Source organism: Xiphias gladius, chromosome 4 (assembly GCF_016859285.1).
Source record: "Xiphias gladius isolate SHS-SW01 ecotype Sanya breed wild chromosome 4, ASM1685928v1, whole genome shotgun sequence".
NCBI lineage: Eukaryota > Metazoa > Chordata > Actinopteri > Istiophoriformes > Xiphiidae > Xiphias > Xiphias gladius.
The window spans coordinates 23445044-23470383 of NC_053403.1; the positions used below are offsets into that span (position 1 = coordinate 23445044).

At 39.1% G+C, this 25340-nt stretch overlaps 1 protein-coding gene across 2 annotated transcripts in view; it reads right to left on the reverse strand.

The window, feature by feature from the left end:
- Positions 1 to 25340, reverse strand: part of epha7 (eph receptor A7) — a 97952-nt gene that overhangs the window by 52770 nt on the left and 19842 nt on the right. For both annotated transcript variants that reach the window (XM_040124921.1, XM_040124920.1), the window contains exons 4-5: positions 21913 to 22068; positions 10321 to 10656 (exon numbers count right to left, since the gene is read on the reverse strand). In XM_040124921.1, the coding sequence (XP_039980855.1) occupies positions 10321 to 10656; positions 21913 to 22068 (492 nt within the window). The remainder of the gene's footprint in view (positions 1 to 10320; positions 10657 to 21912; positions 22069 to 25340) is intronic.

The window sequence follows — 25340 nt, forward strand, 5'->3', positions numbered from 1 at the left end:
ACTGGTTAAAGGCCTATGGGTTGTATCTTTGGGTAGAGACAAGAAACCTACTGTATGTGGTCATTTAAGTTGGAGGACTCGGCTACAACCCATAGGAGTGTCCCCTAACATAGCAACCCTACGGTGGTGGCATACCGGACCTTTATCATAATGGTTATAATAATAAACGTGGTTATGGAATATTCACAGCTTGGTTAGGTTTAGGAACAAAAACCACTTGGTTAGTTTAAGACACAAAAACTGGCTAGGTTTAGGAAAAGATCGTGGTTTGGGTTATATAGGTATTTCCTTAAGGTTTGAGGACCTTTGTCATCATGGTTACTATAATAAACACACGGTGACTATTGGTTTCAAATGGGAAACGAACAGCAGTCTGTCATGTGAAAGTCCTGTGTTTTGTGGATCCATCCGTCTGCCCCAACATCTTTCTAACGCAGACTCTGTCGTTCTTTATACTACGTCACACGACATCCTCCTTTGCTCCTTTCATAATTGCTACAGCTGCGAGAGGTCGCCAAACAATAAAACGTAACTATGGGTCGTAATAAGCTGCTTCCACAGACAGCATATGGGCTCGTTTTTTACACTACTTCCCAAAAGTACTTAAAAAATAATTCCAAATGATATAATTAATCAGTACAAAGTGGCAGAAAAGGGATAGATTGCCTAATTAAAAATTATTAATTCATTTACGTTAATTTTTACATGCATTATTTCCAAATTTTGAAATGTCTTTTTTTCCAACTTTTTTAGCACTAGAACAGAAATCCACCTCCATTGTACTGGAGGGACAGAAATAACAAAAATAATAAATTAATTTGGGTGAATTGACCCTTTAACATACTTACAAACAGAATCTTCTTATTTTGGACATTTGAAGTATCTGTTATAGGTACTGCTTTAAGTCACATTAAAAGGGAGCTATTGTGCTCATTTCCACCTCTACTTTTTTATTCTGGGACTCCACCAGAGTAGCTCTGCATGATTCACAGTTCAAAAAAAGCCCTTATTTATATCAAACTGCCTGTTATGCAGCACCTCATTTGAGCCTCTGACTGAAACATACAATAGGCCTCCTTGAAATCCCACATTCTTGTGATTGGCCGACGAGGGGGTAGCAGTGTGGATGTGCGCTCTTACCAGTGTGGAGGTTCTGAAAGCAAACTGTAAAACTAAGTAACTACTGACTAAAACTAAGTAACATTACATAACTTATTGGAAATGGCAACTTCTCAAATCCATCCATACATATTTGAGCCCAAATCTGATCCAGAATATGAGAGTGGACAGCACAAACATCCACAGCAACAAAGATTACAGCAGGATGTCTCTGTTCAGTAAATGTTACGCCCATTACCTGCTTATTGTGTGATATAAAGGTGGATTTAGTCTTTCAATCACAATCCATATATAAAATTATTTCTATATATGCCCCCGGTAATAGTTGTACATGTGGGAAATGCGCTAAAATACCAATGTGGAAAATGTCTGCTGTCAGGAAATACAAAAGCTAACATTGCTAGTAAAATTCTGCTGTTGCCAAATGACTGAATAGTAAACCTGCACCGTTGGTTATTTCTATTCTGGATTACATTGAACGTCTATAATACTACTCAAGTAGACTGTTTTGGGAGAATGAGCTGTGCTTGGAGCGGATGACCACATAAAGAAACCTAGTGTTCAGAGTAGTCTGACGGCTGGACTTTTGTCTCACAGAGATTAATTTTACATTTGTTTAATTCATTATTTGAAATTTTGGCCACATTTAATAGTAACATTATATGCTGTATATCATAGAAAAATAAGGAAAAGCATAATAGATCCCTTTTAAGGGACAGAGCAGAACTAAAACCAGTGTACTGAACCATTAAGTTGCATTTTCATCATGAAGTAACAGAGTCCTGGCCATAATTAGGTAGGAAAATGACACAAGCTAAACATGCTCAGCTGTGGCATTCTCCCTCAGATAAGTTTATTTAGTTTCCTCGTTAGGAAAGATTCACAAACAGTGAAATCATAATTATCTGAGCCTTGCTGATGCTTTGATAACTTTGCACATTTAAGGCATTTGGCTCAACTCTTAATTCAAAGCAGCACAGAGTAGGTTAACAGTTCCGTGTTTTTCTTAAAGACACGTCAACAGACTGCTCTGTGAGGTGACCTGCAAATCAGTGGACTATTGCTCTGTCACCAACATGTATATATGTGGTGAGGCCTAATCAAATTCTTCATTGTCTGAGCTTCCTGCTTTATTCCAACAGAGAAATCCTTTTTTTGTTTACAGCAGTGTTTAAGACATACAAAAATGTATTATCCCAAAAATGTTGATAAGTGAAACAATGCTCGGGGAAACTTGTTTAGTGGCCAACTTTTGCAAAAAATGAGTTGTCAAAGTCTCGCAGAAAAATGAGAGTGGCTGACGTCTGTGAGAGAAAAAGAAATGATTGCACAAAGGTGAGGGTCTGATTGAAAAGTTGAGCTGCTATGTTGAAGGTAAACAGCAGATTGACTGCCAAAAAAAACTTTCCCTCAGTCTCTTTCTGCTGCCTTGCAGAGGTCTGAATAATTAAAGCCATGTCTGTGTCTGTTCTGGGGGAACACTATAGGATGAAGCTGAATGACAATCAGCACTCTCTTTTCAACTTCCACATATTCCCAGCTGAGGCAAAAACATCAGAATGTTGCTACTTTTCTGACAGTTTTCAGAATGAAATAATATCGCTCTCTACAAATGTTACAAATTAATAAAACTGCATCCAAACACAGACAGGGCTTGAGACAGAGTTTCTGGAGAAATAAACAAACATAATCCATTGAAAATAAGGAAGAGTCAAAGACAAACACAAAGTTAGCAGTAAATGGAACTAAAGTGATAACAGTAATACCAGGACTACAAATAATAATATAATCTACAGTAGGTAATGATAGATAAATGTTTTATAACAGCATTAGTAAAATGATTTATGTCATTATTTTTGCAAGGTTTTAACTTCAGCGTTAACTTTTTCTCTCTCTATTAAACACATTTGAGAGAATGTTTTGGTCATCCAACCAGTAAAACCACCTGTTATTTAGCTGCTGGAACAAAGGAACAAAGAAATAAGGATATTTCTGTGTATGTCAGTGTTTAAACTGCACGTCCTCAGTCTCAAAACCTTTTTTGCTGATGTCTCAGTTTTGCTTTGGTACACAACTGGATGCTGACTCCCCTTTTTTTCTGAATCTCTGTAATATTTATTTTCTTGTTGCAAGCTCCAGTATTGGCACATCTGCATCTTCTATTTTCTATTATTTATCAAAAAATGGGTAAATATTTTGAAATGATTTCTTCTGGTAGTTATGTGTTGACTTGAAAATAACAAGGTCTGGTCTTGGGACCTGACTACCATTTTGGTGAGCATTTGACTGATATACTTATTCAATACTGGACTTTTTCAGGTTAAATGTCTTTTCCCTCCACCTATGATGTTATGTAGATATTGATCATTTAAAAAGTGCAAAAAGCCCCTACCCAAGCCCCTCGGTTATTATGTAAAGCTTTTAAAATGGCTCACATATATACAGTATAGTTTCATTTTCAAAAAAAGGCTCAGTAATTTCCAAAAAATGGACACTAGTTTTTTAGAAAATATTTCTCAATCAGGGTAACTGGTGCATTTGTTGAAGACTGTTTTAGGCCACAGACAAATACACATTTAGTACTCTAGTAAGTATCCATACAATAGCTATCTGTCTATCTGCAGCTATCAGCCTTCTAAACCCATATTAGTTGAGGCCTATTCTTGACTACAACCCTGCATGGATGTATCTGCCTGTGTACTTTCCAAGGCAATGAAACAGCCCGTTGCTCTGACAGGCTGCTTGCGCCGAGAGAAAGGACTGTCCAATGGCTGCGATAGGGACCAAGTGAAGGGGAAAGAGGCAACGCCAGCTTCTATGAGGGAGGAGTCATTCAAGCACGACAGATTCAGGGGGATTTAGGGAGCTCGTCCTCCTGCAATAAAAGGCTGAAACAGGATACTTGGTGAGATTAATTACCTAGATAGGCCATGATAATGCCATTTAAATGGGAAACTAATTAAAGTGCACCTTCCATGAAAATTATTCATTGCTGACGGATTGGGTGACAGACAAATCAGGAGGCATTTACAGAAAAGCTACAGGTTAAGTGCTACGAGCTGCTGCTATGAGACCACCACAGTTTTATTGCAGCAGCTGAATCTTACTGCTTTGGCCAGCTCTCATCAAATTACTGCAAGATGGGGGGGTGGGGTTAGTGAAAAGAATGGGCTCCCAGGTAACGTAAAACCGGGGAAAAATGCTACAAAGGAGGATCTGCTTAACTAAAAAATTACTGGCTGGCACTAGTCAGTGGGGACTCCTCAGAATCAATCAATCCTTCTGTTTAAGGCCACCATGGCAGATTAGAACAGAAAAAGGGATAAATCAATGGCCTTATTGTTCACCAAGTGTCACTTTCACAAATGCAATGAATAATATCCATTTAGTGATGATAAAGTGTCAATAAAGTGGCCGTATAGATTACCACTAAGGACCTGGGTTATCAATTTGCATCCAAGACCAATTAATATCTTAATGATCATTGCTTTCTTGTAGACATGAATAATTATCAAACCATTAAACTAACTCTGCCATCTTCCTTTCTGAACTCCAGGAACTCTGAGCTACAGACTTTGACTGAAGCAGTCAAACTAAATGGGAATATTTGCCTCACATTCTTGTGTGCCGCGGTTTTTTTTTTTGGTTTTTTTTCCATTGAGAGATTGTACTAAAGGGAATATCCTGTTGTTCTCATTAAATGTGTAAGTGGGTTTGTACTTGAGGGGGACTGTAACATCCTGCATTCACAGTGTTGCACAACAAATGAGGAGAAGAATAGCTAAAAATAAACACAGAAGATAACTAACTTTGCTGATTTTCAAATTCATCCTGTGTAAAATGTATGAAACTTGTATCTTATACAAAGGCTGATTTAAAACTAAATAGTATGACTCTGTCTTATTCAATGTTATGGAATGATGACCATAGCATTCTTGGCGTTCTTGGAGACAATCCAGTCAAACTCACCACAGCCTAAAGGTCCTTCCTGACATTCATCCTGTTATGAAAACATGATGGCAATTTTACATGTTCATCTCAACGTCTGAAATCTTGTCGCTGCTTTCAATTTTGACCAGTAAAAAAGATGCTTCAGGCGAGCAAGTGAAATGTGAATCATTACCGGCCAATATAGATGTTGCATACGTAACTACGATTCTATCAATTCTGGACCATCAAATGTTATATCTTGGTATTCAAACGTCTGAAACACATCAGTTTAGACAGGGTGAGAGGTAGAGGAACACTGAAGCAAAAATTGGACAGCGCTATAAGAGGGGTGGGAGTGCCAACGCTTGTGGGTTACCAAGAAGACGGGTGTGGTTCGGTACAGTGGTGGCATGTGCCAGGGTTCGAATGGTTTTTTTGAATTCATGAAGGGGGCGTGTTCAAGCTAAAACAGGGTGTTAAGTAGCTCTTTAAAGTTTTAACTGCAAATACATTAACATATAAAACTCTTCTACGCGTACTAGGTGCGAATTATTGTGAAAGAATTTCATAAATGGAAACCTTTGAATGACAAAAAATATGTATTTCTTACACATAGGTTTAGTCAGATATGCTACGTTTTCCATGTCTAAAAACAGCTTTATACAAAGACAAATCTGAAATTTGAAATGGTGTCTCTATATTATCAGATGCTTTTTTTCAAATGACAGCCACGGAATTCTTGGCATTCTGAGACATTTTCAAACTCACCACAGTCTAAATAATGCATCTGGCTACATCTGGCTACACCCCATGTTTTCTGCTCTGACTCACCCTTGGAGCCTGTGAATACTTCAGAGCACAGCTCAACTATTTTAAAGTTGCTATCTGAGGGTAACAGGATTTTTACTGCTAGCTAATGCAAGCAGTCAACATTAAAATCAATTTCCACAGGCTTTTCCTTTCACTTATTACATTGTTTATACCTTTTGCTGATCGCACCTAAACCCCATTTCACTGGTCTCCAGTTGAATGTGTACACATGGCATGTACACAGACACACACACACACACACACACACACACACACACACACACACACACACACACACACACACACACACACACACACACACAGGTCCTGTAGCCTTGCCAATAACCAGTCTCAAATCCTATTTCTCTGCCCTTCTCCACAGTGATTTTTCTGGCTCAGAGATGCGGACACCTGCTTGAATAAATATGAATGGTTATTCTATGAGCAGTGCCCACTCACAAGTGTGTTGGAAGAACAAAGGCCTTGTTTACAAGTGCGCTTGAGGAAAGCTAAAGCAAGGAGGGCCCTCAGAGAGTGGCTCTGTGTTACTATTGGCTCACAATGGAATGCTGATTGAAACACACTCTTAACTTCCAACATATGGCGGTGGCGAAAAAAGCGAAAATCCTCAACTAGACAAATTTCTATTCAACCGCTGAGGATGGAGAAATCAAGCTTACGAACTTGCAGCCTCTACTTAAACTCATTTAAGACAGAGCTGAGACATAATTAGGTTTCTAGGAACAATAAGCACTCAGTAACTTGTGTAGCTCCAGTCTCACTCCAGACATTTCCTTTAGTGTAATTAGGGGAGGTGTGAATTCCTCATCAGATGGATCACCATCTGCATTCACACAGTGCATGTTCATTCCTCTCAGTCCCCAGCTACAAGCCTATGTTTATTCTGATTATCATGCAGGAGGTGGAGATGGGAGGGATGGAGGAGAGGGCTTCTCTTTTTTAAAGTTCTTTCAGTGCTATGTGGGTCCAGTGCCTCACCACCCAAAGGTTAATCAATTCTGAATGATGAGCCATAAAAGCTTTAATAATGCAGTCATTCTCTAATGAGTGGTCCAGCATGCTTACTCAGGAAGGGACGTTTGTTTTAGGAAGCACCGACCTTCCTATTACAAAGTGCTGGAGCATTACGTAACAGCCCAGAGAGCACTGGACACTATGATGGTCCAATGAGCAGGACAATGAGCCCTGCAGTGTGTTGCTAATGTCTGCTCATGGTGGGAAATAGGAGAGACCCATCACACGGCCATCAATATCTTACCTAATGCTGATTTTGACCACAAACTTCATAGAGAGGAAGCTGGGGTGGATGGATGGATCAATAAAGCATCCATCTTTACATTGCCTGATTCCAACTGATAGTCAACACTATTTTCTTTTAACCATGACCACAATTTTTGCTAACCTTAACCGAGTAGCACTGCAGTTAACCATTAAGACAAGTACTTGCTAACTTTAATGAAGCCATTTAATTTGACCCAAACCATGACCTTTCCCCTACCCTAATCAAGACCAAAACAGGTCATTCTTGACCTCATAACGTGATCGAAGTTAAATACCTACATCATATTATCAAAACTCAACCACGATTAAGACTGTGTGATATGGTTTAAAAACTCTACGGTAAACTAGTAAGTGGTCCTTGATTGAAGGCCTAACCAAGTAGTTTTTGTGCCTAAATCTACCGAAAATGGCCAGGAAATGGTTGATTTTCAAAGACAATGAGAAATTACATTTTATGTTGTTTAGTTTTGATTAGTGGTATAATCCTGCATCGTAAATTAACAATTCTATTCTTCTAGAAACTGACTAATTCTAGTCCATGTTTCATGTACGCACTCTAGCAGGTTAGGTACCGGGGCATCCAAATAAAAGTTTCTGACAGAAAAAAATTCCTCCAGGGTTAGACTGCGCCTAGACAATTGCTGGCCTCTTATCAAGTATGTTATTTAGCTCAGTTATGCCATGCATTAAAAAACATAATAAGCCTATGCTGATCTTCTGTGTGCATTTTTGATTTATTCTTTTCAATGCTAGCGTCTGTACTTTCAGGCTTCATTTAAAGGTATCATTCTGTCCCAGAAATGTTCAGCCTCTGAACAGATGGCTTGGGTTGCCCTGTCTTGAAGAGTTGCCTAAACCTACAGGAATTTGATTAGTCTTGGCTTAAAAGAGGAGTTTTAGTGTTGCGTCATGGTCTAAATATTGTTTCAGAGGCTGTTCGACCCTGATACCACAAAACACTTAGGGAAAATCAAGGCATCTGTGTAATTATTTTTTTTTAAAAGATCAAATTTACAGCTATTGAGGGCTGACATGAACTATTATCAAAACTTTATGCAATCAGTCAACAAAAGTATCAGCAACCTGATCCATCCTGGCCAATTACACTGATTATAGTGTTATAGCAATTTAAATGGTGCCACTTACTCAAAATGATAAACATGACACAGTCTTGGCCAAACACACCACTCTCTTTCACAATAGTTAATGGCTAAATATTCTGCTGGGTTAACTGAGTAATTGTTTGTTGTCAACATGCCAGGTATAATTATGAGTGACTCTAAAACAGCATGTGTTAATTGTTTATTTTTATTTTTTATTTTTTTTATAGCTTTTTTCCTGCAGGTCGTCCTCCTGCTGACCTCCTCATGTCCCAGCCCAGGCAACCCCTCAGCACTTTCCAGCTTGTGTCACTGTCATGAATCGAGCTTTGCGAAATACATCATCCCCAACACTGTATCCCACACATATTTTGTGTGTGGGATACAGTGCCTCTTTCTTTCTATCTGTCGCTCCAACAAATAGACACATCTAGTACATTGACATATCTATTGCATCATAAACTGTTTTTCGTAAAGTTGGCAGGTGAGCAGCTTTTCTTTACTTATCACTAAAATGATGACATGAATGTCAGTGACTAAACCTTGATAATGATGTAAAAGCAGCAGGACATAATTGGCCATCACATGGCAAAGGACAAGTGTAGTTAGCTGGAAATAGAGGTTATATATCCAGCTAAAGCTTCAGTGCTCTCTTTGCAGCATTCTTTTAATCTCCATGGTAAGAACATAGTCTTTTGGGCCAACTGTGTTACATGGCTGCTCGAGCATGAAAAAGGAATCTTTTTCAGAGGATCCATAGTAATAATGAATAAAAAGGCTATAGAGTTTGTCACTGCAAAACACAGCATTTTAATTATGGTAGATCCCCTTGAGACTAAGCTGCTATACAGTACTGGCTTTTTAGGTATCAGTGGGAGTCTGCATCATGCTGAGCTAATAATGTTTGCCACTGTAGTGCTGATAGACACATCAAATTAATCTGAGTAAAATGTATACTGGAAATGTTATGATTATATCAGACTATGGTCATTAATGAGATCATTACCATAGTTTGCATATGAGAGGTTTTCAAAATTAAACTGTTAGACGTAATTTTGCTAATGCCTAATGCTCTCTCAGCTGGAGCAAAGGTTGAGCTCCATGCCATCATATAGCATAACCTATAAACTGTAAACTGTGCATAGACCAAACATTTCCAGAATTCAACTTTAAAGAAACAGTCTGGGAAATGTGGTCATTCAGTTTTTTCAGTCACAGATCTAATGTCTAGTGCATTAAGTACAAAACTCAAGTCGGGACATGGTAAGCCTAGCTTAGTTCCTAGCACCTCTAAAAGTCACTTATTAACATGGTTTACCTTGTTTGTTTAATCTATACTCAACCAGAAATGTAATAACAAAAATGTGGGTTTTTTGGGCAAATAAGGCATTTTAGCTATTTCTTGAGTAAGCATTTTTGGCTATACCACTGGTTGCCAGATACTGTCGGTAAGCACCAATTGTAGGTTTTACATTTTTGTTTGTGTATGGATTAAAAACTCAAGATGCAAATTAGTGAGATGTTTAGATGTGTTGGTAAGTGTACTTTTGAACACTGGAAAGAGCAAGGCTAGCTGTTTCTTATTATTTCCAGTCTTGAAGTTAATGCTGGACTAATCGATTCTTGGTTCCAGCTCTGTACTTAACACACAGACATGAGATTTGTATCAATTTTCTCATCAAAATTTTGTAAAGAAGGTGAATAAGTGTATTTCCCCAAATTTTGATCTATCTCTCTAAACTAAAGAAACAAAAACACAAATAATCCATAATCCATCCAAAACCACATGCCAAGTCAATCCTATACAACAAAAACATGTTAGAATATTGGTTAGCAGGGAATGGGGAATTCGGGGATGTTTTTAATATAATTTTTTTATGTTTGCTGTGGAAATGATTCAAGAGAATTGTAAACAAAGAAACTTTGCTAATATCCAGAAAAGTTCAGAAGATCAACTGTTTCCAGTTTCCAAAAATTGCTTTAACCCCACTGAAGAACTTTGGAGAGAAATTTTCATTATCAACATTATCAATAAACACTCTGATGTAAGAGTCCTTACCTGCTTGACCAGTAGCGATGCTAACTGCCGCAAACAGCCTCTGTGTGCGGCTTAGGTCCGACACTCCATTGACAGCCTCAACCTCAAAAGTGTAGTTGGCGTGGGCAAGCAGGTCCATGATGGTCACACAAGTGTCCACTAATCCTGACTGTGCAGGAGAGTATCCCACATTTGGCCCACACGGAACACACTCCTCGGGTTCCCAGCTGCAGCGCCGGCATATAACCCTGTAGCTGACATCGTTGCGGCCGCCCGTGTCGGCTGGTGGGCTCCACTCCAGGCTAACAGTGGTCTGGTTGATGTTGTAGACCAGGTTCTGTGGCGCCGAGGGAGGTCCTGTCAGAGGTGAACACAGAGGAAACCAGAATTAAATAACTGAGTGCCAAGGAAAGTGACAGCCAAGACTGTACATTGACTGGATCTGTGCTTTCTCTGTTCTGAGGAAAAAAAAAAAAACTACGGGACATGCCAGCTCCAGCCCTAGAGCCAAACACTGACACTCAATTATAATATGACTCAGATCCTGAAAAAAAAATAAAAATTAAAAAAAACTGTGCCGGTACATAGAAAGGAAGTCAGCTCTGGCAGGCACCAAGGTCAGTTTAACAGGGCTGTGGAGCCTCGTTACACTCAAGCAGTGGAGCCCAGAGATTCAAAGGAAGAATAATTTCATAGTCAGAGTACATGCAACATATTTATATTACACTATATTTAAATTCATATTTATATATTTATTTATTTATATTTAAATATGTATAAACCGATCAGCCACAATATTAAAACCACTTACCAGTTTTAATGTTTTGGCTGATCGGTGTAGATTGTCGATTTACTTTTCTCCTTCAGTTATCATGTCTTTAACAATAAATAAATAAATAAGTGATTAAATAAATATGAGTGTTGAACTATAAAGTAAATTTGATGTTAAGATGGGTTCTGACTCTAAAAGTTTATTCACCTTTAGGTGTATCTAGAGCAGCAGCTTCTTACATTTTTAAATATTAAATTTGAAATGATGACTTTATAGAGCATTTGAAAATAAATTATTTGCTTAAAATATTCTATTTATTGTGTCTTAAGGACATGCCAAAAAAAAATAATAGCAAGCTAAAGATTATACATCTGCATCTGTTTTGTGAGAGTTGGATTTTTGGCAAAGATTTCTCTTCCCATGAGACTTTAACTTTTACTTTTACTTATCATATAAATCAAGAAAGGGAAGATTCACTCATGGGGGGAGAATTATGGGATTGCGTTCATCCTCCTCTTATTAAGTGTTCATGTACCCATGTATATGTGTGTGTGTGTGTGTGGGGGGGTTACTATATTTGTGGGGTCTGGAAATGAAAATGCTGAAACCCGCAAGTTTAAATGGCTGTTTGAGGGTTAGAATTAGGTTTACATTAGGGTTAGGATAAGGGTGATGGTAAGGCATTCAGTTGTGATGGTTAACGTGAGGGTAGGGGGCTAGGGAATACATTATGTCAATGACAGGTCCCAACGAACAGTAAAACAAGGATGTGTGTGTGTGTGTGTGTGTGTGTGTGTGTGTGTGTGTGTGTGTGTGTGTGTGTGTGTGTGTGTGTGTGTGTGTGTGTGTGTGTGTGTGTTCGTGCATGTCTTCCTATGGTTGTGTGGACAAATTTCGAAATGTTTTGAAATGATTTGAAATGTTGTGAGGACATTTTGGAGTTGTGAGGACACTTTCCTGAAAACCAGGAGACCGGGAAAATTTTAGACCCCACAAATTTAAATGGCTGTTTGAGGGGAAAATGTGGTTTTAGGGATAAGGTTAGAACTAGGTTTAGGTTAGGGTTAGACATTTATTTGTGACGGTCAAGGTTACGGTAAGGGGCTACGGAATGCATTACAACAGTCAGCCACAACATTAAAACCAGTAGCCAATTTTAGATTATTTAGATTAGAAGATTATTATATTATCATGTCAGTATATGCTTTACCATTATTGACTTTGATTTCTAGTTCATTTACATCATACTACTGTATTATTACTGTATATAGTGTGTGTATATATCTGTATAAATATTATCTTATCTTATATCCATATTCTTAAAACTTAAAATGATGACTTGACTAAAGGTTCACCCAATTGTTTAGCTAACTCATCAAAGTAAGCGGTTAAAAACAATTACTGTAACTTCTGTTATGATTTGACACTATATAAATGAAATTAAATCAAATTGAATTGAATTAAATTGTTGACATATTAGCATACTTTCCAGCATGTACTGTATTCGGGTAAAAATTCTCCAGAAAGTCTTCATTCCTCTTTCATTATATTCTTCTAAAAAAAGATGTCAAAGCACTTTAACCGATTCTGACATATTTTAGCTGCTAGCAGTAGAGTAAAACCTGTAAAGATTAGTTTGAGAAAAGAGACTTGAAACTGCTAACTACTAACAACTAACAAAACAATATGACTCGAAAGTTAGCTCAGGGGGCAACTTTTGTTATTGTAACTTAGCTAAGCTCGATTTCTTAAGTTTGTCTTGCTTGTTTTCTTCAGACGTTTTCTCACATTGACAAAATAAGTCAGTAATACATACATCAGTTACACGCAAAATTAAAACTCCACAATAAGCTAAAAATCACGCACAACTGACATACTGTGACTTTGCAAAGTTAACATGGTTAACATGCTAGCATCCAGCAGGCATGGTGGACATATTATTCAACATAAACATTACTTTTGAGTTGTGTTTTTAGCCCTTGATGAATTTAAACTCAGCTTTCTTTTCTTTCCTTCAAATTTTGTTTTGTTCCCCAAAAACTCTTGAGAAAAACATCTGTCACACTTCTCAGCAGTTCACTATGTTTATCAGCCAGTCACTAACTTCCTCTGTCTGGTCTTTGGTGCTGTACATTGGGTTTATCAGAGCATTTCTGCTGACAAAAACTGCCTGATGCTACAGGAAATCACGTTGACTAGCACGATTAGAGTGAACCCAACCTGGAAAGTTGCTGACCATAACACAGAAACAACTAGCTGACACATTTTAAAAAGCCCTGTAGAGCTGATGGGTGCTTCAATTTTCTTTCGGTTTGTCACCAAAAGTTACCATTATCATGATACATGTGGTATTCTGAGCCATTGTTAATTTAAAAATAATGATTACTGCAGCTTTAAGGCAGCCCAGTTCCTCATATTTAAAATTTTAAACAACCTATTGCTTTTTAACAGTGTACTCGTTCATGCGAACATAGTCAGTGATTCATCCAGATGGACTGAGGGGTTTGTTTACATAGTGACTGTTAACAGCATAAAATCTGTCGCTGCTATTGAAATGATTTAGCCATGGTCAGACACATGCTTAGAGGGGAATCAGAAGCCCCAGACATTCACTCTCTAAGTTGTCCTGCTCTCCAAAAATATACAGCCATCCCCCCGCTGGAGGGAGGGGCTTTACAGGTTTTCCTTGGAAAGGTATATCATGTAGACAGCAGGACACTTAAAGTTAATGTCTCCCAAAAAAAGAATCAAAGCCTGGCTGACGCACAGAATTTATGAACAAGATTTGAACCTGGATTATCACCATCCTGTAAATGCCATATACAATTTCACTTGACATACAATTACAACTAGCTCTATGGCATCAAAAGTGAACAGCACCACAGACCATTTGCCTGTAAATGTTCAAGTAATGGCAAGGAGATTAGCTCACCTCGTAAAAAAAAAAAAAAAAAACTGCTGCTTTCATCTTTCAAATTCTAGGCTGTTGGCTTTTTGGCCTATATGTTCATATACAGTAAATAACCTCCCCCATCACAGTAGAGATTATATGACAAGAATTCTTTGTTCGGTGCTGTGCACATCTTCATTTTGTTCTCTGAGAGATATAAACTGTTCTGTTTTCTCAGGAAATATTCTTTGAGGGATCTTGGCGAGGGACCTCTCAACTCATTAAATTTGTCACATTAACTAACAAAATAGGTCATGCATATGCATTGAGCTAAAACTGCTATCACGATATTCATTAATAGAGCACTCAGTTGTTTTTCCTGTTAGACCTGAGGACTCAACGGAGACATCCATATTCATGTTTATCGGGTAAGATAAGAGACAGACTGTGGACTGGGAAGATGAAAGAGCCACCTGTGGCAGGTGAAGTGGAGAGGAGTGAATGCTGATAGTGCCACTCGACTTCAGCCTTGCCATTGACACTCGACCTGTGCTCTCAATCTTCCTCGAGGACAAAGGGAAGGTGTGCCTCAACACATAGGCACTTGGACGCCCACGAACATGTGCACACATACACACCTCCTGACCACAGCCCAAACCTCAGGGATCTTTTATTCTACCATTTCTATGGCCACAGTTAGCGATGATAACATCTCATTTTGCTTTTGCCACTCTAATTTGGGTCTCAGGTGCCACAGATCAAAGTGGTGATTTCACAGCAACAAGAGATGAAACGAAATTAAATTAGACAGTTCCAGAATCTGTGTGACCTTTGTCTTGTTTTTTAGATGCACACTATCCTGCAAGTTTTGTTCCTCTTCCTTCAAAGATATGCCGTATGATTCAAATGAAGTGCTTGTCAGTTTGTCTAACAGTGACTGAAACTCCTTTTCCGATGGAAGAATCGGAAGAGATAAGGAGGGAAAGCTACAGAGGCAGGCCTTTTAACCAGCACCAAGTGTGGCCACTTGGAAAAGGTATGCACACTTGTCCCTTCAGACATGGTAAGATGACACATCATATGACCCAGTTTGTTTGAAGCCTACTGAACCCGTCAACCCGTTCTCTTTCTTCTTCTTCTGCCTTGGCGTCTCTTTGTTTCTCTGAATAGGCTCTGTCTGAACTCAGGAATACGAAACTCTTTTGCCCCCAATTTACCTGCAGCACAGATTTGCGCCACATCCTGAGCCCTCCACTGTCTGTCTGTCTGCTCATCCTTATAGCTCTAGGGCTAGTCCTTCTCCTTCTTCTTTTTACTCTTTTTTTTCTATCTCACTCCCCCACTCTGTCTTATCTTTCGTGTTCGCTCCTCTCACCCCTCCTCCCAGTCAAGTTTCATTTCACGGATTAGCCTGCCAGCCCCCACAGCCTGAAATGTCTCAATCACTTGCTAGCTTCCCTCCAACGCTGCCACTGTGACCAAGCTTGCGTGAGCAAGTGTGTGTGTGAGGGTATTTTTGTTGTTGTGCATAAATATGGAATATGTACATGCACAGTTTAAGTTTCCTGCTGCATCATTTGCTTGATAATGTGGCACAGACTTGAAGTAGAGTATGCAATTGTATGGGATAAACGAAGAACTCCCATGTATAAAAGTGGTGAAAAGAAAGCCTTCAGCTGATAATTTACCTTATAGAAAATATAGTATAGTAGCAGATTGTTTTAGGTCATTTTTCAAAGCCCAGCTCCATTCTGTGCACAGTTGAGAGACCTGATAAAATCTCAGCTTATGAGAGAAGAACCCAGCACTTATCGGCCTTGAGATGTGCTCAGGGCTGCCTTAACCCTCCACAGCCTATTAGCTGGCTGTGTTCTAATTGGGGAACTGTGAGGAGAGGGGCGGCAGGGGTGAGTGGTATTCAAATCACCCATGAGGTAATCCTCACTCTACAAATGTGTGTTGTGACCCCGTGACCTAGCCTCTAATAATGTGGCTGCAGCAGAACTTATATGAGGGAAGCCATGCTGAAGAGAGGAGCTTGAAGAAGAGTTTTTTTTTTTTTTTTAGCTGGAGGTCTTCCGACTGCTGTTGACAAAAATTCCAAAAATTTCAATAATAGCTCAGCACTGCACTGAATTCAATATTGGATTTGCTGCGCGCACAAAATGTGTGCTGCAAGCTGAAATTCCATTTCAGCGTCAGTCTCTGGAGAGTGTATGATGGCACAAGGACAGGAATAAAAAATTAAAGGAAATCATCACCAAGACTGTGTTAGAACAATACACACATTTTTGTGCACTGCAGCTGCATAGGCTAATAGCTCAGAGATTTCACTGAGAAATATATTCAAAAAATGAAGTTTTGTCAGCACGAAACATCTGATGAAAGCATTGTGGAACGACATGCTGCTAGGCCTCTCTTGTCATGGTAGTGAAACAATCAGTCAGAACTATGACCAAGGCCTTCTGAAATTAATGTCTTAATATAAACTTAGTTTATATTAATATAGTGTACATTCAATAATTTACACTGAATTCACATGTGAATGACCAGGATTGGGACATCTTAAACAGCATCTTAAACATCGTAAATTTTTCGGTTGACAAATGCTTTTATGGTGGATATTCTTAAATTAAGATGCTTTCAATCAAAATATAACCTAAAAAGGTGCCCACATCTAATTTTTGCCCCAGGTCACTCTTGTTGGTAAAGGCAGCCCTGACCAAAGTAATTGGTAAAATCTTGGAACACGCTTACATTGCTATAACAAGGTCTGATGGGGCAAGAAACCTGAGCAGTCACTAGCAGACAAATTGGAAAAAAAACCAGATTATCTAATAAAGTGTTAAAGTGAATGCAACCGAAATTGTTCATAATTATCCCATTTAACACAAAAACTGTACAAGTGTGGTGAGTGTAGTTTGAAAACCAAAATTACAAAATTAATATACAAGTGGGTTACACCTGCATTTCCCTTTAAGTGAATCTGGGCCAGAGCTTCAGTCTGAGATCAAAATGAAGAAGAAGATGTAAGATGTAAGATTTTTAGATAACACGCTTAACACAAGTTCTGATATCTGGTGTTAACGATAGCCCCTACATTCTACAGCCCTTTCACAGTCTTCTAGCCATTCCGGGCAAGATGGACCTTGTGAGTGATATCAACTTGTTGAGGTGGCACATTCTTAAGGGGGGTGGGGGAAGACGACCACTCACAACTGCTCTTTTCAGCCCCCCCTCCACCAGCACTGCTCACAGCTGTCACATGATTGATGTCCACTCCCCAGACTGTCAACAACTCTAGTCTGTGCCTTGCCTCTGGCAAAAATGCCTGCTCATAGCAGTCCCTATATATCTCATTTTCTCACAACTTTGCATATGAATGCCGTCGACAAACATTCATAAGACAAAAGATTTTCTTCTTTCTGCCCCCTCTCAACACATGCCACTTTGTTAATAATGTATTTGTAACTATGTTTTTTGGAACTTCTTTCCTCATCTTTATTCAGCATGGATTCGGTTTTTCATGTCCCCACATTACATCTTCATCCCATTTCCTCTCGAATCCTCATAGACACATTCTTAATCTCTGTGTGCCAGAGATCCATCTCACTGTTTTGCTAAGGCCTACAATATGGTAGCTTTACAAACCCAGATTTGAAAAAAATCTGTCAATCAAGCTATTTGTTTAGGCAGTTCAAATTCATTTTCAATTACTATTCTTTCCTGGCCTGGAAATAACGGTGACTATTGGTCACACTGACTTAATCCAGCAATGAATGAAGAAATGCACATACAGAAAGCTGTACAAAAATTGTATTGGGTGAATGAGGAGGACGGCGAAGCTATTCATACAAGGTAAAAATACATATTTACATATAATGTTATTGGGTCGTCAAGTAAGGACCCGAAGTTAATGAAAATGAATAATGGAAAGTCTGCTATAGCGAACTTCAGTAATTACTACACTACTTGGCCAAAGTGATTACCCAGAAGGGAACAGTTGGAGGACACTGCAAAGAAGTGGGAACTTTCTCCTGTTCTAACCACTGCATGTGTGTCCTGCCTTTGATCAATGGGAGATATTCGAGTGTATTCGGTTAACATCCGATTAGGATGGTTGGAGAATTGAGTAATGGACCTGGCTTTTAGAAGATCTGTATGCTTGCCATCTGCTACACAGAGCGACTGGTGGTTTGTGGCCATTGGCCGGCCTCAGATTTGCTTGGCCGTGGTAAGCAACTTTAATGCAACTTCAAACTGAGCTTACTGATTCCCTTCACAAGACACTTGTCTTTTTCAAATTCTACAATTCTGCCATCTGGGATTCTTACCTGTCTGAAATTATCAGAATTAGCTACGTTGTGTGTCTCTTCACCTAAAGCAAGAATACGTAAGTTTTGCTCAACAGCACCCACTGTGTTCAAAAGAGACCCTTATCAGATAGTGGCACTTCACTTTCCTAGATTCAGTTGGCTTCATCATTTGGCGGGCTGACTAAAAGCAAATTCATGGTTTCTGCTTGCCCTTGAATGGATGTCGTCTGCGAACGCACTTCTATTGTTACTACAGACAGGGGGCACGTGCACTAGAAAACATGATGCAACCTCCTGAGGGCAAGAAGCGCTCCCTTGTTTGTTGTATTTGGCTGAACAACATGAAAAAGTCAAAAAAATTATAATATTACTCAAAAAAAGATACCAGTGTGTGTGACTACTTAACATGAATACCATAACCAAGGATATACACAGTACATATATTTGGAGCATGAAACAAGCTCCCAGTTTAGTTGTCTGGCCCACATGTAGACGGCGTGCTCACAGTGTGGATAGTCCATGGAAACTCAGATTTTGGGATGCATGCAGCCATCTACACAGGTTCCACATGGACTTGGGCAGATGATGAAATTTATATCACGTGGATAAGAGCAGATGCTTGCGGACATGCATCAGAGAAACCATGAACTGACCTTAAGGATAAAAGGAATCTTATCACATGCAGCAAACAAACATATCTCCTTTTAAAGTACAGTATGTTTAATTCTTGTTTTACTTTTGAAATGAAAACATTGAAATGTTAATGCTAAATGTAGTGCAAGTAGAGAAGTCATAAAATCATAAAATAGGCAAATATACTCACTAATGTCAGTTACACTGCAAGACAGAATGTTTCTAAAGTTTGCTAACATAAGCTAACAATAGCCACTATATGCTACTGGTCACACCAGACCAAGTAAGAATGTGGCAGCACAACCAATGAGTGTATTGAAATGAGCAAGGGTCCACTTTATTCCTTTTAAATCAAAGATTGCCCTAGTTCTTTACCGATTCTCTTTTTAAATGAAAAGTGCTAAGGATATATTCCAGCTATTCAAAGGAAACCGAGGGAAAGGGAGTGTCTCATTTGGGTTTCTTATCTTCAGCAGGTAGTAAATCACTATACAGAGAAATGTGTTTAGTCAGTGCTTAAATCAACATCGGGACACTGACAAGTCAATCACATGCGAAGGGATTGCAAGGCAGCGCTTCATAATGGTGTCACAAAAACAACATTTCTAACTCGAGCAAGGTGTCTTAATACACTTCCTGTTTTCTACAAACAGGAAATGACCATAGTTGAATTATCACTCTAGGGGGCCCCGGGGAAAAAATTAGCTTCGGGCCCCTATTGAGCTCTCTCTCCGGCCCACCCTGTTGCAAGCTCTGTGCATTTAGTATTACCTATCACCTATCATTTCAGTGGATGTTTCCCTTTAGCAGTGCATATTTGCAAACAATTTGCTATTCATCAGTTAACACAATTCAGTTGATACCCAATAAACCAGCGGCTTTTGGGACACTAGGCTTTCTGGGGAAGCTGCAGTAGACCAGCCTTTGAAATGACACAAGCCATATGCTTATAGATGTTAATCAAACTGAAAATTAGGAAAACTACTGACAATTTTAAATTTGAAAACTACCCCAGCAGTGACTTGTATTGATGGTTCATGACTTAATTTCTTTGTTATTGGTGCTGTAGCCAGAGTGCTCCCAACACGGTCCACTTTTCTTTTTTTTTTTGTTCTTTTTTTAAGTAGCGTGTAGCTCCTTCATTTCCATTGTAAATTCTATTGTGGGACAATTGTGTCCATCAACATTACTAAAATGTGATTTTGGTCAGCATTCTGGCATTTTCGCACAATTGTTTTCTCATTTTTCCAGAGTGGTCAGACTCTATGCTGAAAACATAATTAGAATAAGTATATAGTATGTGATGGAACTCAGACTGTAAATTCTGCTACTTCTTTGGGGAGCGTAAATCCAGCTCACAGTAACCATTTTAGCACTGGGACAAAAAGGAAATGGCTGACTCTCTGGACAGTACACTAGCTAATATACTAACAGCAGTTTGAGACAGACCCAAATACTAAAAACATTACTTCGAAATTTGTCAAGCATGGAGGGGAAAATAGCCAGCTGAAATGCAAAATAGGAGGCTGATATTTTGAAGATGGATGTGGGAAACCGTAGCTCATTAATGAGAGATAGATAATGTTCCTACCCAAGTTACAATTAAACATTTTTTCTTGCATCCCTCTATCTCACTCTGTTTTAATTACAATATGTTTGTTGTTAATATTTGAACACTTATATCATAAACCTACAACCACCAGAATTATTATTCTTCCAAAATGGAATTTAAAAAAATCAATGAAAAGGCTGGAAAACATTCAAGGCTTCTGCCAAATAACGTCTAGCAGCACAAACACACCTGTGCACTGAGGATATGCTGAAGTAAATGGAAAGAGCTTTAGGGCAGGCAGAGACAGAGATGGTGCTCAACACACTGCTTTGGAGACACCCATAAATGACAAACAATCATTTTCTTATGAAATTGACAACATTAAATCCAAACTGCAATCCATATAATCGTCTCTTTGATTCTCCGATTTAATGCCTCGACAACCCAATGGAGCCCTATAAAATTATACTACTTGCATAATATCTCACCAGCAGTCTCTTCTCTGTCACAAACAAACACACACAAATGTACACACACGCACACATTAGAGATTCTGACTTGGCCTAGTTTGGGTGTTCAGGGAAAAAGCAGCACCACTCAGGATGTGAACCAGGCATGCTGATTTTCCTGCATATGCATATCTGTTTTTGCTGTTTTTAATCAACAGAAAATGGTACAAAATAAATTACCGGAATCTGAAATGCTAATTTATCTGTTCTTCTTAATAGATACATCAGAAAAAAATAATGAAAAAGAAAAAGAAGAAGTGTATATCTCGCTGCCAGAAGCCAGTGGGCCTATCCACGAGTCTTGTGATACATTATCATTAGAATGAAGGCACACAGATAAGGTGCCGAGATTATGTTTAAGGTTGCTGTTTACCTCCAGATAAAGCAGGAGAGCTAACATTGCCCCGCTGGGGTGTGCCAATCCGGGTGCACATTGGCTGAAGGCAATGGAATAAAAAAAAAAAAAAACATCCAGAAGCACCTTGAAATAACATATGTTTGAGAATGGATTTGGAAGCAAATGAGCCCCACCCTCAGACTGAATCCCCCGGCCTGTGTAAATAAGCCATCAATGGCTGTCACATAACTGTTACACTGGCCAGGACAAATGAAGACACAGGGTGCCGCATGGGCTGCCGCTGCTGACTGTAATTGCAATCTTTCTGACGGGAAATGGCAAATTGCTCCTCTCATCATTAGCAACCAGCTAAGACAGAAAACAGACATGCAAACCAGCAAACATAATTATAATGACATACTGGGAGGCAGACGAACTGCTATGGAACACATCTGGGGCTTTCATGAGACCACTGCAGAAAGACTGAACAGGTTTGGCCTGTGGACCAGAGTGTGTTTATTCCCTTGCATGTGTGACTGTTTAAATTCAGATCCCGCCGAGTGGCCTGTGCTGTTATTACCTAGCAACGGCATGGCAGACTTACTTGTGCAGGCCACAGGCGGAGGGTCAGCGAGTGCTCGGTAGTAACCGTCCTCGCAGTCGCAGCGCCAGGAGCCTTCGCGGTCGTTGAAGCTGTGCACTGGACAACGAGAGCACTGGAGGTCCTGGGAGGAAGACTTGTAGAAACCACGACCGCATGCTGTGGAAGGAAGAAAAAAAGAAGAAGTCCACGGGAAATAGAGGGGGACAAAGACAAAAACACAAAGTTATAAACCATATAAGTTGGGGATCTCATGCAATTTATCAGTCACTCCCAAATCTCTGCATAATGAAATTTCAGTTCCAGTAAAGAGTGATTTTCCGTTCAAAACTTCTGAGCTTGATTCATCTGAATAATTGTTAGAGGTAAAATAATATCAAAGTTTATAGTTTTTTTTCCCCTCAAAAAACAATGAAACACCATAGATCATATAACACTGGTGTACATTCGTAAGTATATCTCTGTTTATCTATTTAGTACAAATTAATTTGACACACTGCAAACTTGTAGCCAGGCAGTATTCCAGCATTTCTAGTCAAAATGGCTGGGGGCCATTGGGTTTAGGCGTCAGTGCGCCCTACAGCTCCTTTTTACCCATGGGCTCCCTAATGTGTTAATATGGCCATGCTCTTATAGAAAAATTTCAAAAGATAACCACCCCCTAAATTTAACTGATACCTTGAATTCTCAGCAATTTTTATTTAGTAAACCCCATCTGAGCCAGGTTCACAAAGGATTATATTCAATGTCTCGGGGTGATATTAGTCCTGTGCAAACATAGTCTGAAAAAGTCTTCGCTTTGCACTTGAATTCACATCATGAGGAGGACATAACAGAACAAACCATTGTGGTCACATCTTGAAGCAGCCAGTATTTGAATGAACCTGCCCCCTCAGGCTTCATCAAGCAGGCTGAGCCAGGACACGGCATCATACTGAAGCCTTCACCCTGGGATAGACTACAACCTCTCACTTTGAGATGAAAATAACAAGGCTATTTTTATTCTGAAAATCTTCAGGTCAGCAAAGGGGTCTGGCTTGTTTACAACAAGTCCTATCTCTGATAGGAAACATTCTTCTGTAGAGAACAGAGATTAGTGCATATATCGAAAACAAGTACATGGATCATTTCAACATTTTACCTTTGACCAAGAATGTATACAAACCTGAGACTGATATGAGTAATCAAGAAAGATTCACCACTGTCTGTGTGGTGAGACAGTAATTTAAGAATTACACTCTTAAACCCAACTAATTCACTCACTCATCATTTTTCTGAGGTTATGACTGCTTCTCAGTTCCCAAAAGAGACATGAAAACAAGTAATGACAAAGACAGAAAATTATTGGAAAGCAAACACAGTGATTCATAGCAAACTCACTATGAGTCACATGTGTTCGTTGAGATAATGTTTAAATATTAGCAAGGAATAAAATGTCTATTCTGGGTCTGGCTATTTTAGCCTTAAGGTCAGCTAATCCACAGTGACCGCTTGCAAAACTGTAATCTGGGCCACACGATTCCTAAAAGACTAAATAGCTCTTCATACAAACTATTGAATTATACTGGAAAAAACATTTTTCACGAGCCACTGGGGGAAATAAGCAATGATTTTCATAATGGGTTCCCGCCATTACAGATCTCAGTTATGTTCTAGTGTTTCTTATGGAATTTGACCACCACTTCTTGTGACAGGTCAGGAATAAGAAGCATAGAGGAGGCAAAGTTTTCTCATTTTAACACTTCCAGAGCAGCACGAAGAGGAAGACAGAGATCAGGATATACCTATTTAAGCTACAATAAAGCACTGTCATTCTCCATTTATCACACTGACACAGCCTCATGAAACAACAACAATTATTGTTTCCCAAGAGGAAAAAAATTGAAAAACATGATTTTATCCCTAATCGTTCTTTACCTTTTTGAGCTATGAATTGAAAGCTGAGCTGCAACGAAGCTGCGAGCAGTGGCCTTGAATGCTGATCAGGTGAAACATATACAGTCTACAAGTGTCTACTCATGATATTAAGATGTTTTTTTACTGTACGTACAGTTATAGTGATAAAGTATGACAAACTGTAAAGTAAACTGTGTCTATTCACAGTATCTGATACTTGTGTAAACACTCCCCCATGGATGTTGATAATGACACTGAAGGACTTTCTGCAGCAGGTTAAAGATTGGCTAGATCCTGTTTAAGTCACTGCTTTCTCCCACCATGCTGTACTGTTTAAACATTCTGATAAGCCAGCGGGTCTGTTTGCCTTTGGGTTTCTGAGAGCTCATCTGCTGGGTGGCCAATGTGCGGAGGGGGAAAGCCTGGCAGGGACGTGGGCTGTCTTCACTGCATCCACCACTCCAGCAAAGGAGAGGGTCCACAGTGCAGATTAAGACAAATACATAGCCTGGGAAGGTTGGGCTTTCAAAAGTAAGAAAAACTTTAAGGAATAACCCCGTTTTATTACTTCACTCTAATTTTTACAGCTTCCTTAGTATTTCTATTGGTTAGAGGCTGCTTTTTCTCCCCCTTACTGATTCCAAAACCTAAACTCAGGATATCAACTGATATCATGTACTGATCCAAAACCACTGCTATTTTTTTGCAAATTTAAACACTGCTGTAATTACACTTTAAATCGTAACTACAAGTGGCAACAAATACACCAATGTGTTTTTTTAGGTCTGTGAAAATTTAAATTATATTCAAGGGAAAAGGTTTTGCTCATGGTTCTGCATCACTTAAATACAGAGCCTCTCTGGGGTCAGCTGAGGAAAAAAAAAAGCCATATGAAAATCTGTACTCTTAGTTTACAAATCCATGCACACAGTTTATAAACCGGGGTCACGGATTCATAATCCGTGCGCATGGATTTGCATCTGTGCCCACAGATTGCCAATCCGAGAGCATGGTTTTTAAACCATGCCAACAGATTGCAAATCAGTTGCAAAACCAATGGCACCAAGAGTTCAGATTTACACATGGCTCTTTTTTTTCTCAGCTGACCCTAAGGGGGCTTTGTACTTTACCAACCACTTCAGCTGTGGGTTGCTCCAACTTTTTACTCACAAACCAAAACCTCTTATTATCTATTTCTACCTTCATATCATAATGCATTTCTTGAGAAGCGCATGCAGGAATTGGCATTTTATCTACAGTACCTTTATTCAATGTTAGCTCACAGCAGCAAATGGACAGAACAGAACAGAGAAATAATAATAATAATAATAATAATAATGACCAATACCTTATCTGCTTAGAATGGTCGTTATTGGCACCAATGCTAATGTAAATACTGGCTTGTTTATGACTTGTAGGATTGTCTGAGTGCTTGTGTTTCTTGCCCCACTGGACTTTGCTGTTGACATGTTGCCATATTCCCCAAACTGACAAATTACTTTGATAAACTCAGAGTTATAATTTATAGAAATGAT